The sequence below is a fragment of the Dasypus novemcinctus genome, chromosome 15 (genome assembly GCF_030445035.2).
Source record: "Dasypus novemcinctus isolate mDasNov1 chromosome 15, mDasNov1.1.hap2, whole genome shotgun sequence".
Lineage (NCBI taxonomy): Eukaryota > Metazoa > Chordata > Mammalia > Cingulata > Dasypodidae > Dasypus > Dasypus novemcinctus.
Window position 1 is genome coordinate 107,529,910 of NC_080687.1, and position 18,494 is coordinate 107,548,403.

The 18,494-nt window shown below is 37.9% G+C and overlaps 1 protein-coding gene across 1 annotated transcript in view; it reads right to left on the minus strand.

The window, feature by feature from the left end:
* Positions 1–15,318: 15,318 nt before the first annotated feature.
* LOC131273520 (olfactory receptor 14L1-like) overlaps positions 15,319–18,494 on the minus strand; it is a 34,329-nt gene continuing 31,153 nt past the window's right edge. Inside the window, 5 exon segments of the mRNA XM_071208131.1 lie at positions 15,319–15,380; positions 15,778–15,990; positions 16,918–17,136; positions 17,139–17,327; positions 17,330–17,845. Of these exon segments, the coding sequence (XP_071064232.1) occupies positions 15,319–15,380; positions 15,778–15,990; positions 16,918–17,136; positions 17,139–17,327; positions 17,330–17,845 (1,199 nt within the window).

Consider the following 18,494-nt stretch of genomic DNA (forward strand, 5'->3'; position numbering starts at 1 on the left):
GACCAATCTCAAGTAGTAAGATTGAATTAGTCATCAAAAACCCTCCATCCAAGAAAAGTTCAGGACCAGATGGCTTTGTGGGGGAATTCTACCAATCATTCTGGAAAGAACTAATATTTCTTAAATCCTTCCAAAAAAAGGAAATTGGAGGGAATATTACTTAACTCATTCTATCATGTCAACATCATGTTATACCAAAGCCACATAAAGATGCTGTGCAAAGAAATAAATCTAGAGACCAATCTCTCTATTGAACTTAGATGCTAAAATCCTCAACAAATATTTGCTAATCATATTCAACAAGAAATCAAGTAAATTATACACCATGATCAAGGGGGTTTTAATCTCAAGTATACAAGGATAGTTCAACATAAGAAAATCAATGTTATACACTATATTTAACAGATTTTAAAAATCACGTGATCATCTCTTGATGCAGAAAAAGAATTAGAAAAGATGGAGCATCCTCTTTTGATAAGAACATTTGAAGAGATAGGAAAAAAAGGAAACTTTCTCAACATGATAAAGGGTATATATGAATAACCCATAGCTAACATTGTACTCAATGGTGAAATGCTAAAGGCTTTCCCTATACTACCTGGAACAAGACAAGGATGTTCACTGTCTCCAAATTAGTATTTTATTATATGAACTTGTTCAAGCACTTAGATAAAAAAAAAGAAATAAAAGGAGTTCAGATTGGAAAGGAAAAAGTAAAACTTTCACTATTTGCAGACAACATGATCATATATGTGGAAAGACCTTAAAAATATATATAACAAAGTTTCTAGAGCTGATAATCAAGTTCAGTAATGTGACAGGCAGGATATAAGATCAATATGCAAAAATCAACTGCATTTATGTACACTAATCATCTGAGGAGGAAATCAAGACAAAAATTCCATTTGCAATAGCAACTAAAGGAATCAAATATCTAGGCATGAACTTAACTAAGGATATAAAAGTCTTGTACACAGAGAACTACACAACATTGTTAAAAGAATTCAAAGAAGACCTAAATAAGTGGAAGAATATTCCATGTTCATGAACTGGAAGACTAAATATCAGTAGATGTCTATCCTAGGCAAATTTATTTACAAATTTAGCACAAAACCAATTTTAAAAACCAAGCAGCTTAATTTACTGAACTGGAAAAGCCAATTATGAAATTTATTTGGAAAGGCAAGTGGCCCAGAATGGCCAAAAACATTGGGGGAACAATCATGCTTCCTCACTTTAAAGCATACTTACTTTAAAGTGGTCAAAATTTCATGATATTGACACAAGGTAGACATACTGACTAATGGAACCAAATTGAGAGTAGTGATACAGACCTGCAAATATATGGCCAACTGATATTCAACAGGGCCACACCTGGAACAGAACAGCCTTTTCAGCAAATTTTGCTGAGAGAACTGGATAGCCATAGCCAAAAGAATTAGAAAGGATCATCATCTCATGCCTTATACAAAAATTAACTCAAGATGGATCAAAGACCTAAATGTAAGAGCCCAGACCATAAAGCTCCCAGAAGATGGTGTAGGGAAGTACCTATGAGAACTGGTATTAAGAAATGGTTTCATAAACTTTACACATGAAGTGCAAGCAATGAAAGAAAAAATAGATAAATGGAACATTCTCAAAATTTAAAATGTTTGTGCTTAAAAGCAGTTTGTCAAAAAAAACTTTCACAATGGGAAAAAATATTTGAGAGTGCCTTATTCAATAAGGGACTAATAACCAGCATATATAAAGAAACTCTACATTTCCAAAACAAACAGACAAATAACCCATTTTAAAAATGGGCAAGAGACTTGAATACATGCTTTTCCAAAGATGAAATACGAATGTCTAAAAAGAGCATGAAATGATTCTCAACATCACTAGCTATTAGGGAACTGCAAATCAAAATACAATGAATTATATAAGGTATATAAGTGTGTTCAAATGTTCATAGGGCATCATCACAGTGAGTGGAGATTCACACAATAACTGAAAGAATATTGAATTCTCATCCTGGGCAACTCTACAACATTCTCTAGTGGAAAAGCAACAATGCCCCAAGTCCAGGGCAGAGAGTATTGAAGAAGGCCAGTCCTTTGGTGGGCCCTTGATATTGATAATTATGCTTACAAGCCTTTGCTCTTGGAATTGCAACTTAGCCTAGTGCTGTAGGATGCCTAAGAGTTGCCTCCTGAGAGCCTCCATGTTGCTCAAATGTGGCCTCTCTCTAAGCCAAACTCAGCATATAAATGCATTTCCTTCCCTCCAGTGTGGAACATGACTCTCAGGGATGAACCTCCCTGGCACTGAGGGATTACATTTATCCAGCTGGGAATGTAGAATGGTGCAGCAATTTTGAAGGACATTTTAGTGGCTCCTCAGAAAGCTAAATATAGAATTGTTTTTTGATCTGGCAATCCCACTACTAGGCATATACCCAGAAGAACTGAAAGCAGGGACACAGCTAGATATAGTCACACCAATGTTCCTAGTGGCATTATTCACTATTGCCAAAGACTAGAAGGAACCCAATGTCTATCAACAGAGATGGATAAGCAAAATGTGGAATATACATACAATGGAATATATTGACATATGTGATAATATGGATAATCACAAGGACCTTATGTTGAGTGAAGTAAGCCAGTCACTAAGTGACAAATATTGCATGATGTCAGTGATATGACCTAAGCATACTGAGCAGACTCACAGATATAGTCTAGAAGACAGAGTACCAGGAGACAGAGAGTTGATAATAGTAAGCTGATGCTCAGTCTGGGCAGAACCTATGATAAGGTGGAAGAGTAAGGTTTGTCAGTGGATGGAGGTGATTTTGGTGCAGGGGTGTGAGTAGGGTTGATGGTGCTGGAGTGTGAGTGTGACCAGGGTTGGGGTGGTGGTTTGGGCTCTCCATTGAAAGGGGCAAGTGCTAGAGGAATGATCAGGTGAATTCTGGGGATTTGCAGGTATGGTTTAAAATTCAGTTATGAGAATATTCTTTTGGCAGATATGGAAGGGAGATCCACTGGTGCAGGGTGTCAGTAGTGGGGGTATATGTGGGAAAGGGTGCACCTGGGGCATGCTTCTAAGGAATATGAATGTATCCATCTTGTCATAGTGTGTTATCTCAGTGGATGGAGATCCACACAATAAATAACATAATAATAAACTCCCAACCTGGAGGGGCCAGAAATGTCCTCAAATAGGCAAGAATCTCTGGAGTACATTGGCAGTGCCTATAAAAGGAAACAGAAGAATATGCCAAGACCTCAATATTAATGCATGTGACTATGAACCTTATTCTTGTAATATTGAAACTTAGCCTAATAATTACAGTTGCCTAGGTGTTACCTCCTGGAAACATCCTTGCTACTCAACTGTGGTCTCTCTCTAAGCCAAACTCAGCATATAAATGCAATAACTTCCCACAGTTTAGGACGTGACTCCCAAGGATGAGCCTCCCTGGCACCATGGGATTAATACCAAGCACCAACCTGTAATGCATTTTTAAAAAGACCTTAACCAAAAGGGGGAAACATCAAATACAAAGAGTTTTTAAGGCTAAGAGATTTCAAAGTGAGTTGGAGTTCATTCAAAGGGTTATCAATTATGCAAGTCTCAGGAGATCTCACTAAGCTGCTACTGTGAAAAAAGCCTCAAATAAATGTGCTTCTAAGGGCTCTAGAACCATTTGAACACTATAGGCAAGCCACACAAGTCCTTGAAATCAGCACCCTGTCAGTGGGCATTACTTTGGAATATATGAAAACCTATTTCCGCAATGTAACAGAGTTAAACTCATTTATAATTTCCCTATGCTTGATTCTTCTACTCCTTTTATTTGAGCTTATAACTATCAGTATATCTGTTAAATATGTTTCAGAGACTTAAATATCTGGTGTACTCATATGCCAGTTGAGCCCTGCATCTCAGAAGAGTTGCAGCCAACACTTACTCTCCAATTTGTTGGACTCACCCAGGACAACTACCAAAATTATGTGGCACAACTACCATCCCCCAAAACAAGCAATACAGTTCTTTCTATCTGTTCTGTAATATCTAATCCCTGTTTAAATCTGAGGCAGAAAGGGCAGCACAATCCCCAAATCTCCAAGTTTGTGGAATGAAAAGTCATAAGAGGGCAATGTAACCATGGACAAAGTAAAGTTATAAATATCATAGTAATGGAAGAACATGTAACATTGAAATAAAGACAGTGGTTACCAGAAGTTCTAAGGGTAGGGGAGGGAATAATATAAATGTCTATATTTTTCACTCAAATCATTGGGCTTTAGAATTCAGTGTAAACCATAGTGTAAACTATAAATCTTGCTTAGTAGCAATGCTTCAATATATACTCATTAATTGTAAGAAATCTACCACATTATTATAAGATGTTATTAATCGGGGAAGATGTGTGAAGGGAAGAAGGGAAGATTCATGGGAACCCCTTGTATTTTTTATGTAACTTTTCTGTAATCTAAAACCTTCTTAAAATAAAGCTTATTATATTTTAAAAACTTTAATGAGAAGCAGGATATTTCATTATGATAATAATATTTGGATAATGACTGTCACCCTCACACAGGATATAAGATGTGATTGTGGGGAAGTGGACTTGGCCCAGTGGTTAGGGCATCTGTCTACCACATGGGAGGTCCACAGTTCTAACCCTGGGCCTCCTTAACCCGTGTGGAGCTGGCCCACGCACAGTGCTGATGCGTGCAAGGAGTGCTGTGCCATGCAGGGGTGTCCCCGCACAGGGGAGCCCCACATGCAAGGAGTGAGCCCCGTAAGGAGAGCCACCTAGCATGAAAGAAAGTGCAGCCTGCCCAGGAATGGTGCCACACACAGAGAGAGTTGATACAACAAGATGACACAACAAAAAGAAACACAGATTCCTGTACCACTGACAACAACGGAAGCGGACAGAGAACACGTAGCAAATAGACACAGAGAACAGACAACTGAGGTGGGTCGGGGGAAGGGGAGAGAAAAAAATAAAATAAATAAATCTTTAAAAAAAAAGATGTGATTGTGAAGTGGATGCAATGGTTTCCTAAATGGTAATTATTTTCTATTTTTTTTAACCTAGTTTGCACTTACATATAGGATTAATTTTAGAACAAATTTTTGTACTGTACATTTATTTGTATTTTATGCTCTTTTCTATATATTTATTTTATTTCACCTCCAATACAGAAGTATAAATAGAGAACCTGAAAATCATTTAATAATCAATATCCTGAATAATATTTTTACAGATAAAATCATGACCTTTAGAGGAATGTGCTACAAACCAGTAAAGAATGTAGTAATTAAAATCTTATCAAAAATTCTTCCTAGGAATAAAAAAGTAAAAATTTGCTAAATTGTTTTTCATTTTTATGGCTTTATTGAAATAGAATTGGCATACTTTAAACTGCATATATATAAAATGCACAAATGCATGGGTGTTAATTTGCATATACACCCATGAAACCATCGAAAAATCAAGATACTGAACATAGCCATCAGCTGATAATTTTATTCACACAATTTTGGTTGTTTTCCCTTCATCCCCTTCCCACTCCCTGTAAGGCATGCACTGAACTTACTTCTGCCACTATAAACTAGTTCTTATTTTCTAGAGTTTTATATGTGAAATTATGTGGTATAAACTATTTAATTATCTTTCACTCGATAATTATTTTGAGATTAGCCCATGTTCTTTTTTTCTTTTTTTAAAGATTTATTTATTTATTTAATTTCTCTCCCCTCCCCCCAATGCCAGTTGTCTGTCCTCTGTATCTATTTGCTGCATGTTCTTCTTTGTCCACTTCTGTTGTTGTCAGCGGCACGGGAATCTGTGTTTTCTTTTTGTTGTGTCATCTTATTGTGTCAGCTCTCCATGTGTGCAGCACCATTTCTGGGCAGGTTGAACTTTCTTTTGTGCTAGGTGGCTGTCCTTATGAGGTGCACTCCTTTCGCATGGGGCTCCCCTATGCGGGGACACCCCTGCATGACATGGCACTCCTTGCGCGCATCAGCACTGCACGTGGGCCAGCTCCACATGGGTCAAGAAGGCCCAGGGTTTGAACGGGGGTCTTCCCATGTGGTAGATGGATGCCCTAACCACTGGGCCAAGTCCGCTTCCCAGCCCATGTTCTTTTGTTTCAATAGCTCATTCCTTTTCCTTGCTGCATAGAATTCCAATGTATGAATGTACCAATGAAATATTTTATTCATTGGTTTTATAATTTGGGTTGCTCCTAGGTTTTGGTTACTTTAAATAAGCAGTTATAAATCCCTAATTAATTTTATGAGGAAAATGTAAAGAAAAATTTGAAATATAATATTCCAATATTGGGGCAGAAAAAAGAGTTTCTTGGTCTGAGAAGTGATGAGAATGAGATGGTAATAAGGAGGCTAAGCATTTCAGATTCCTTGGTTGTATGACCAAAAATTGTGGACATGAAGCTAAGGGCTTGAACAAAATAATTTTTATTCTCTATAAACATATGAAGAAAGGTGAGTGAACTCAAATTTCAAAGCTAATGATTTTCTTGCCATTAAACTCATGTACACCCAAACACAAATATACTACCTTGCATTTGTCTTGCAGATTTTTTATAGTTGCCCTTTAGCTTGACCTCTCTAAGAATTAGCCATTGAAGAAGGATGTTTTCAGCAGAAGCAAAGTAATTAATAAATGAGGTATGGAAATGATGGAGAACCATTTGCCCTTGAACTCAGGGCAAAAGGATTAAATCCATATCCATTCTGTTACATACATATGAATTAAAAGCTGTCAGCACCAGTTCCAACCACAATCATTTCCAGCCGAGACATGCACCAGGAAGGCCTGACTAACAAAGACTGCTTTTTCCTCAGACATCATGTAATCTGAATGCCCACGAATGTCACTGTGTGTAGCCAATAGTTAAATTTCTGCAGAAGGGAAATGAAGACAGATGAGATGTACCAGGATTTAATGCTCCTGATAATTTTCTTCATTTTGTAAATCATAATAATTTACAATTGGAAAGAAAATTAATGAGAATTGTTCAACTCTTTTAATTTGATTAATATAAGATCTCAAGGTCTAAAACTTTTAAGAGATTTCTCCACAGTAACTATTTATTGACTGCTATTCAACCTACTAGTAATTCTAAATGTTTAAGAGGAATTAATTTTCAAACAAACTTGATATTATACGCTTCATTTGACAGATCATTAAGGTGTGCCTCTGAGTCTGGAACATGCTCAATTTTGTACAAAAGTTAAATATCAGTGTCATTTCTGGAATTGAAATGTTTTTCCCTCTTGTCAGTAATTACAATATGACAATAAAATAATCTGATAGCCTTCCACACCCAACTTATTTAAAATATTTAGGAAAGCTGATAAATATAAGTGTTGACAAATAATAAGTAAGGGGTAATTCTACACATTTATGGTGTTTAACTTAAGGATCCCACTCATTTGAAAAGCCATGGAAGTTCTCTAAGTCCTTCCAGTTATCTGTCTACTCTAGAGAATATCTCCACTTGTCTAAAAGGTGACATATTCAAAGAAATTAATGGCCACAGTGTCTGAAATACCAAAACATAGAAACAATAAACCTGACATCAGAAAGGAAATTAAATTACAGTTTAATCATAGAATCAAAAACTATAAAGTAATATGTTATTTAGTTATCCCTCCATATACTGGCTTTGTTAAATCTAAGACAATATTGAATTTAAAAGTTTTAAAGTTATAAATATTATACGATGCTATTTATATTAGTATTTAAATTAAGTCCTAAAATAGCACAATGCATTATGTAGATAAATACATCTAAAGAAATACATAAAACACCCATAGGAATGATACATAACAACTTTAAGATGGTGTTTCCATCTGGCAAGGGATAATGGGAAGGAATTATGAAGGAGATTTTAGCCAGACATATAATGATTTATTTGTTAAAAAATCAAGAAGTGATTTTTTTTCTCCTTATGGATTTTCTTATGTCCAGCACCATAAATGCAAGTCCTTTTTTATTGTTTTTAAAATCATTACATATAGTTTATCCCTTTTTTGTATCACAACTGGTCTACAGAGCACTGGTCTCAAGACTATTTGACCACACATTCCCATTGGTAAAAAGAAAAGTAAGCATATGCCACTTTTTCTTTGTTTTTTACTTGGCTGTTTAATTAATACATATCTTGTTTTACTGTAATTAATATATTAGGTATAATATAATGTAACCCATATTTTCCCCTGGCTTCCCTATCTGTCTAGAACCTCTCAGATGACTCAGAGCACCTCCTGTTCTATATATATATCCAAAGGAGCTGGAAGGGAAGATGTCTGCTCCCCTCTCAGTCAGATACAATTCATCAGGAGCTTTACACTTGTTTAATATCTTGGGGATGGGAGAGGGTGCCCCGGCCCGCGGGACGGCAACGAGGGCTCGAAACCTGCCGAGAAAGAATGGTGGGACAAGAGACACGAAGAATGACAGCAAGACAGGGTTCTGATCAAGCTGCGAATTTTATTGAGGGAACAAAGCATATATACTCTTGGGAAGGGGAAGGGCGGTGGGTGGAGGTGGAAGCTAGGGATTGGCTATTTCTGTTGCTGAGGTAGGAGGCGGACTTCAGTTTCACGTCTTGTGCCTGCGCACTATCTTATCAGTCTGGGCAGTGGCGGGAAACGGAGAACAAAGGAGCAGGGAGGGAGAAGAACAAAGAAGTGACAGGGCAGATTTGAGTTCTGCCATGATGTGGGACCCGCCATGTTGTGGTGAACTAATTATAGTTTACTCAAATGAGAAAGTTGGCTCCTCTCTGGCAGCCATGCTGCTGGCTCTGCTGAGTTTGGCGTGTACTTTATTTTGACTGCTCCCAACATCTCCTCCCTTTTTCTTTTATTAGCACAGTATTTCTTGTAGGCTAGCTGAGGGAAGTAGAGGCCTCATTTCCCTGATGTAGATGGCTCTGATTTTTCGGGAAGGGGTTTTATTGAGTGTGCAGCAAAGGCAAATGGAATGAGGGGGGGCTGTGCCTGTCTTAGGTTGGAACCACACCCGGTGAGCCATTTCAGCTCACTCACGCACGTGACCAGTCTTACCCATCATGGGGAGGCATGGCAGCAAAAGGCCATGTCCCTGTCTTAGGTTGACTGTTAGGTCGGTTCAGTTGCCCGTCATTGGCTAGCCAGCCCAGCTCCCTGAGCAGTCAGAATGCTATCGACGCATCCCGCCCATCTATGCAGGCCGAGTGCAGTCGAAGCACCCTGCCTAGTGGCCTTAGCAAACAGAGCACACCCCTGTAACAATGAGGCATACTTCTCAGAGATCAGTTAGGTTGTGCTTACCTCTAACTGTCTCTTGCAGTGCTGTGCCTTGCACTCAGCAGCTTATTGGTGGGGAGAGTTCATCCAGGAGGGGAGGCAGTCTGGATGGTCCATAGACACAACCTGGTCAGCGAGGTGGAGCCGGTGGTAATGCACCTGGATAGGCCTGCCAAGAGCAGAGTCAATTTGGTCCTTGACTAACTTGATAATTCTTTTTATGGCCCAAGGTCCGAAAGACAGTATGAGAAGTATAGTTATTAATGGGCCTAGTATAGGGAGGATGTAAGGAAGGATTCCATTGAATCCCCAGGAGAAGTTTCCTTGGGCTTCTCTTTATTACGCTTTGCTAGTCCATTTCTGAGCTGAGCCATGTTATCTCTAATAAGGCTGGAATGATTAGCATAAAAGCAGCATTCCTCTTCTAATGCTGCACAAATCCCTCCCTCCTTAAGGAAGAGGTCTAGCCCTCTGCGGTTTTGGAGGACAACCTCAGATAATGAATTTAGGGACTTTTCTAGATGGGAAATGGAGGTTTTGATGCGGGCTATATCTTCATCGATGGTTCGCCTGATAGAGGAGAAAGAAGTTTGTTGTGTAGTTAGGGCTGCTACTCCAGTACCAGCTCCAGCGAGACCTAAAAGTGAAGCGATTGTGATGGCGGTAATGATTTCTCTTTTTTGTACATAGGCCGGTAGAAGGTGGCGCTGCCAGGAGTCAAAGAATTGGTTATCATTATGAAAATAAATGCAGGGGAGTATAATAGCAAGCATGCAGGTTTCACGGGCGGTGTTGAGGGCTTGGATGCTAAGACATGGGGTCAGGCCAGTGGAGGAACACAGCCATTTTGTATTATTATGGGGTATTAAGAATGTTGCACTTGAAGCCTTTTACCTTTATTTTGAGCAATGCCAGACTTGTTGGCATAAAAGCAGCACTGTTCCTGCAGAGCTAGACATATTCCTCCACGTTCTGCTGTAAGCAGCTTTAACCCTCTTCTGTAACACTACCTCAGCTAGAGAGTCTATTTGATATAAGGATCTCTTACATATGCCTGAGGATGAATTTGATTTAAATGCAGATATTGACTATTCTTACTATTATTCCCAATCCATTCTATAGTAGAAGCTATTCCTAGAAAAACTTTCCACAAATTCTTTTGTTTATGTATAGATGTAATATTACACCATGGAGAAGGGATCCATTTCCCTTTCTGTCTCCAAACACTATTATTTTTAGTAAAAATTATTTTTTGTTGTCCTTTACTATTTAGACTATGCCAAATAAATCTGTCATTATATTCAATGGGACTCGCCATAGGGGCACTTTCCCACACTATTCCATAGGAATCATTAAAAATGACAGATTCTCTTCTTATATGGCATTCTTGCCATCCTTCTTTATCCCTACTGTCTTTTTGTGGACAACCATAAGTAGGATTTTTAGTCATGATTAAATCGTAAGAGGGAAATAAAGTCACAATGAACTGAGTATTATTATTTTTGAAGATAGCTATGGCCTGATTTTTAACATACATACAGGAAAGATGATTACCAATGCATAAGCATTGATAATCAAATGGTAATATGAGATTATCGATTCTTTTTCTTAATAGGGTTTAATTGGCAATTGATTATCAATTGGTATAGGGAATATATGGGTTTTATTCAGATATATATGAAAGAATGGACTTTTCCAGGTTAACACTAAGTAATGGGGGGTTAGGTACATAGGCCTAATAAGTGTAATTACTGGCAGCTTCCTTATTACTTACGATCACCATCATCAGAAGTTGTAGAAGTCTCCATCTCTTCATTCTGGAGTTTAATCCTTTTTGCAGATAACTAAATTTGTTCTCCATTTTCTGAAATGATAAGAGCATAGCCTCACCCCCTTACTATAATCCTGCCTTTTTTCCATACATTGCTTAAAATATCTTTCCAGAATATTGGTTGATCTTCATTTCCTGTGTCTACTGTAGATGTTTGACATTTTCCAAAGTGACATTCCACAGGTGTTAATGAATTATAAACATTAAGAAAATGTAAAGTAAATAAAGCTTTAGCTAATTGATCTTTCAGTGTTATAATACCATCATCTCCCCCTTTTTGTTTTAAAAGCATAGTTTTTAGGGTATGATGGCTGCATTCAATTATGGCTTGACCTGTAGGATTATAAGGAATGCTGGTATCATGTTCAATACCATATTTTAAACAGAAAGATTCAAAGGATTTACTAATGTAAGAAGGTCCATTATCAGTTTTAATTTTCAGAGGGCATCCCATTACAGCAAAAGCAGACCAGAGGTGTGAGTGAACATGATGAAACTGTTCCCCACTTTGAGGAGTAGCCCACGTAAAATGAGAATAAGTGTCAATATAAACGTGAACAGATTGTAGTTTACTAAGGGATGGTATGTGAGTAACATCCATTTGCCATAATTGATTAGGAGTCAGGCCTCTGGGATTAGTCCCAGCCTGAAAAGACACTGTAGTTAAGGGTCCACAGGTGGGACAGGTACAGATAATTCCTTGTGCCTGTAGTCTTGTTAACTTTTGATATTTATTTCACAGGCCTTTAGCATTAATATGAGTTAAAGCATGGCAATTGCAAGCACTTTGTAAACACCTTACTAATAAATCAGCTCAAGCATTATTTGATGTCATAGGACTAGGCAAAGAGGCATGAGAGATATATGAATAATGTAAATAGGTTTTAACCTAATGAGATGTTGCAAGTCAGCGCAAAGTTGAGATAACTCATCAGTAGCAAAGATATGAGCTGTTTTAATATGCTTGACAGTAAGTAAGACTTACATATTTAGAGTCAGAGACAATGTTCAAGGGCTCTTAAAACATTTGTAAAACTTTAATGATGGCTTAAAGCTCTGTGCATTGAGCAGATGAATAAGGAGTTGGCTAAACCTGTTCTTTTTGAAAAGTAATGTATGCTGCTTTTCCATTACTATTACTATCAGTAAATACTGTACAGGATGGTTGGGCTATGCACACAGCCTTGAAAAGCACTGCAAAAGTTTACTGTTGGGTTTTTTACAGATAGAGGAATGCAGCTGGCTTTATTTGTCTAAGAAGACACTAAAGAAAGTCTTAGCAAGTTTTAAAACAAAGTGATAGCAATACAGCTGGACTTTAACTTTTTGCAACAAACTAGCAGTATTTGGGATTGCTGCATACTAGTGTTGTTACTTTAATCTATGATAAGAGGTTGTTTTTGTGACATATACTCTTTTATAATAATTAAAACCATAATCAACCACATTGTACTTTTCTTTAATATTATGCTGAAATATTGGTAACTTTATACACTCTTAAGCATTTATAGAAAACTTTTACTCAGACAACTTTAATTAACAGAGGGTTAAAGGAAAGAAAAAACTTGTTAATTTTATAACACTTTAAAACACCTTTTATTTAACTTATAACATATCAAATGAACTTAATTATTACTTTAATTTTTCTTTCAAGGTAAAAGAACAAATCTCTTATAATTAGTTTGAAATAAAAGGCTGCTTTTCAGGATCTGATTTTTAGAAAGCAGGTTTAAACATTATTTCCTTTAAAAGAGATAAGACCCTTTCTTCCTTGAACACTGAGGAAATGATGCGGTTAAAGCATAAGAAGTTGTTTTGATAAAACAGACTCTTTGTATACTAATTATTCAGGATATAAACTTTCCATAAACTTTCACAAAAACAGACTAATGATTTCAGAGACTTTGAAAAAGAACAATATTTTTAACTTTGATACATGCTACTTGATACTAAGGCTTTTTCAAACTTTATAGACAGACCCATCAAATCTTACTTAACTTTAACAATAATATTTTCTTTCCACAAACCTTCTACACTTTCAGTATTCATTTGTCCCACATTTTACTCTTTCTCAATAATCAATCATTTTATTTCAGGATGAAATCATCTCCTGTTTCCTTAGTAATAAAAACACATTCCATATATCCCACATACTAAGTTACCAGGCAAACGTCTTACAACATATCACTGCCATCAACACTAAATGAGCTTGTTAAAATAATGAACTTTTCTTCACTTTAAATACTTAGTAGCATGTAATACCAGAAACAGTCCCCTAGAAGCCAGTTTGCAGGGAAGACTAGCCACCAACAAGTTTTCCTGTTATAAAATTACCTTTTATTATTTATCATCATCAATTCAGTTTTATATATATTTAATAATGACTTTTTGGCATTAGCCATTTAAATACCTTAATTTAAACAATGCTTCATTAAACTTCTTATAATTATCCATAACCATATAGACCATATTATTTTAAGACATCTTTTACCTTCACAGAACACATTCCCTTACTTAAAGTTACCACAATACCTTCTACAACTCGCCACATGCAAATTAAGTTCCAAGAGTTTATGAAAAATTAGCCATCCTACTTTAGGACAAAACACCTTTTTGCAAAGACTTATTAAATTTCAGTTAGCATTTTCACAAACTTTTAACCAAATGTTCATTTAAGTTTTGCATCCTTCATATTATCCTGTGAAGAAAGATAAGTTATTTATTTCAATCTAGGCAAGAACCATTTCTTATGAAAAGGCATAGTAATTTTGTTAATCAAGACTCACAATTTTTATTATTGTAGATATCTTATTAACATTTAAACTTATGTATTAATATAATAAACTTAAGTTTTGATATAAGCACTTATTTAATTTTTGGCCATTTGAATAGAGCTCTTTTAAAAATTTCTAGTAATTTATATTTACCATCCGGAGGTATCACAATATACATTGACATTGAATGAACAGACAAACACAAAACAATTACAACACATTAACAGAAACATACAATTTATTTACAATCAACTCATAATTCTTTACTTTCTTGGTATAGCTGCTTTTAAATCCTCTGTTATATAGCACATCTTAGATTGTACCTTTCAAGATTTCTTCTGGAATTCATGTTGCCTGTAATATGAAAGCTTGTGCTTGGAAACATTTTTATTAGTTATCAGCAATCAGTTAAAATAACTTGAGCAGCAGTTAGGCAGACCATTAGCACACCTTTTTGGACAATTACTATAAGACTATACTGAAACTTTAAGTTCTGGAGATAATTATTGATTTAAAACTGAAAATTCCTTTTAGACCTTGATAAAAATTTTGTACTCATTTTATTATCTTGGTTAAATAAGCCCAATCAGAATTAGCATGGAAATAAAACAAAACACAAATGTTGCCACATTTTTCTCTCATATCAGTGGATTAACTATATTAGTCTTCACTAGCCCAGAGCTACATTGTCATGTAGATAGTAGGGAGCCCGAAGAGCTGAGAAAGGGGCGGGCGTTTGCTGGAACAGAGTTGATTGCCTTATAAGCTTGCTTGGATTTTGGGGCTTGTGGCTGGCCTTGTTGATAGGTGGGGCCAATTTCAGAACAAAGCCTGAAGTAACCAGACAAGTTCTCCTACTTTCTATAAGATCTAACCGCGCCCTGATAAGCCACATTTGCATTTACAAAGGCAATTTGCTTAACAAAGTCTGTTTCTGTGTTGGTATCGCCAAACAGTTTTTCTGCAGCCCTGCACAATTTGCCTACAAACTTTGAAAAGGGTTATTCTGGCCAGAATGGGGAAGGCGAGCTGAGGGTTTTTGCCTTTGGTGTCGGGAAGTGAGATGCTTATAAGAGTTTGAGTGAGTTCCTGAATACTGCGCATTTCAGTGCGAAGCTCGCTAATTTCAGAAGAACCTGAAAGAGCGGGAGGTTGCTTGAGGTTTGTAAGAGAAGGCATTAAAGCCAAAGGATAAAAACGGAGGATTTAGATTGGAAGAGATTCCATTTGGGGGGGGTATAAAGGGCGGGAGTGGGAGCGGCTCAAGGTTGCATTCCATGTTCTTATCAAGAGTCTTTGGGTTGTGTTCGCCATTTCCATCCTCAGGAGAGGGGGCAGAAGGCGTGGCAGAGCGGGGGCCCTCAATATCAACATCATCAAGGGTAATTAAGCTGAGGGGCGAGCCTGGGCATGAAGGATGGGGTTGCGAGTGATGCTTGGATCTTTTACTGCAACCCAAAGGGGGTCGAGAACTTAATTTTAAAGCAGTCTCCCCTTCTGTAACTAAATTCTTTTTATCAGGAGGTTGGAGGTGATTCCTAGTACATCTTGTACTAGCCGCCAGTAGCTAAAGGCGGTGATGGGGACCCTTTCAGGTCCAAAAGTCTTATAATAGTCAGTTAAACAGTCACCTACTCTACTCCAACACTTTGTGTTTATTGTGCCCTACTCGGGAAACCATGGACAGGTTTTGATAATAAACTTGAAAAACTCAGTTAAACTTTTCTTTTTAACCTTAACTCCGCGTGTCTTGAGTGCCTCTTTTACCTGGCAAATAAACAATGCGAAGATTCTGCTTGTCCCATGATTATAAAGAAATGAAGTGAAATGAAGTATTTCACTTACCCGTTTGGCCACTGCCAATGACTGAAGAATTCACGGGTTGATGCTGACGTCCTCCTTTCCGCCGCTGAGATGTGGCCTTTCGTCGGCTGATATGCAGGGAGCGCTCCCCTCCTTGGTGAAGCGGCGTTCTTTTCTCGATTACAGGGAATCGTCGAGCCCCACGTTGGGCGCCAGTCTGCCCCGGCCCGCGGGACGGCAATGAGGGCTCGAAACCTGCCGAGAAAGAATGGTGGGACAAGAGACATGAAGAATGACAGCAAGACAGGGTTCTGATCAAGCTGCGAATTTTATTGAGGGAACAAAGCATATATACTCTTGGGAAGGGGAAGGGCGGTGGGTGGAGGTGGAAGCTAGGGATTGGCTATTTCTGTTGCTGAGGTAGGAGGCGGACTTCAGTTTCACGTCTTGCGCCTGCGCACTATCTTATCAGTCTGGGCAGTGGCGGGAAACGGAGAACAAAGGAGCAGGGAGGGAGAAGAACAAGGAAGTGACAGGGCAGATTTGAGTTCTGCCATGATGTGGGACCCGCCATGTTGTGGTGAACTAATTATAGTTTACTCAAATGAGAAAGTTGGCTCCCCTCTGGCAGCCATGCTGCTGGCTCTGCTGAGTTCGGCGTGTACTTTATTTTGACTGCTCCCAACAAGAGGGGAGCCCTTCCTGGTGACTGAGAGGTTTAATAACCCACAATTAGTTGTTTGGCTTCTTTGTCTCTCTGTCCCTCATTCTCCCAGGAGTTGTGAATCAGTTTCCTGGTTTGCTGTACCCAAAGCAGGTCCCCAAGCAGCCTCTGGCTCTTTCTCCTTTGTTTTAGTGAGAACTGAGCCTTATCTGCCTAACTTGACAGCCATATTCCCACAATTCCTCAATATAATATATAAAAATATTCAGATGATGAGACTTAAAAATAATTAAAAACACAAGTTTTAATATTTTCAACACTCCAAAGGACCTTCTAGTTCATCCCAGAGCATAGTCAACTATCTGTGGGAACCATAACAAAAGAACAGCTTCATTTCATGAAAGAAGACAGAATTTAGCAATTAATTCAAAATCTAAACCTATGACTCTAACAAGTTGTCTGTTTAGAAAAAGGGTTCAGGAGTTCTGCCCCTAATCACATTCTCTATCAAAGCATACCGCATTGCCTTCTCAGGGCTGCCTTCATGTCCTTGTTCCTTAGACTATAGATGATAGGATTCAGGGTTGGGGGCACCACTCTGTAGAGCACAGTTAGGAGAAGATCCAGCATTGAGGGAGAACCTGACATTGACTTGACATAGACAATGATACCAAATATCATAAAGAGTGTTACAACCACAAGATGTGGGATGCAAGTAGAAAATGTTTTTGCTCTACTCTGGATGGAATCCTCATAATGGTAGAAAATATATACACATAAGAGAGAGTAATTGAAACAAAACAGACTATTGCAAGACTTATGATAAAAACTGTGACTCCAATTTCAATGATAATTACTTTGGGATCTAAGAGGCTTAGGAGCTGTGGGATATCACAGAAATATTGGTGTACTATATTGGACCCACAAATGGTAATGAGAATGTTGCAGCCACATGCATGAATGCACAGGTCATTCCACTGAGCCATGAAATGGCCATCATCCTCACACAGGTACCTTGGTTCATGATGACTGCATAGTGCCAGGGTTGGCAGATGGCCACATAGTGGTCAAAGGACATCACGTTTAGGATGGCTGTCTCTGTACAGGCAAGCACAAAGAAAAAGAAGACGTGGAGAGCACACCCAAGAAAAGAAATGGAGGTAATGTGGGTTGAGGAATTAAAAATGGATCTGGGAACTGTGACAGGTATGTAGCAAAAATCTAAAAACAATAAATTTTTCAAAAAGAAATATATTGGGGTTTCAAGGTGGCCATCTAGAATAGTAAGCTTGATGATTAGGAGATTCCCAGTGACAGCTGCCAGATAAACCAGCAAAAATAGAGCAGCATATAAGGCTTGAACTTCCCAGGAGTCTGAAAATCCCATAAGCAGAAATCCAGTCACTTCGATTCTGTTTAGATCATTTGTGGTTGTTCCCTTTCTTCCTATGGAGAAAGCAGAGTGGAAAAGATTAGATATAAATATGGTGAATGTGACTACTCAAAATATATGTCTAAAGCAACTGAATTTGCGATAATTAGGTTAAAATCACTCATTTACATAAGTGTATACTATCTTTCTAAGTCTGAATCTTAAAGACATACTATAGTGTTTTATACATGGCATATCTCAATAAATGTATCCTGCCTTCAAAGATGTATGTAAGATATCACCTTCTCTGCCAGGGATACAAGAATATTACAATATATCAATACATAGGGTCAACAACAAAGTGTATAAAGGAGTATGGAATTTTGCCTTTTAGGGTAATTAAAACATTCTTAAATTGACTGATGTGATCAAAACACAATCCTATGATGAAACTGAGTGCCACTGAATGTACACTTTGGATGGATTGTACAGGGCAGGGGACTGTATAATATAGTGAACCCTGTGGTGGATGATGGACTGTGGTTGATGGTACAAATATGAGAATGTTTTCTCATGAACTATAACAGGGGGGCAAGATGGTGGCTGAGTGAGCTTGCCTGGTAATGTCTCTGCAGGGGGCAGCTGGGCAGCGTTGAAGGCTCTTTGGGACTGCGCTGTTTTGGGGATTTTTGCTGGTTGGAAGGTGTCTGGACGTCGATTTGG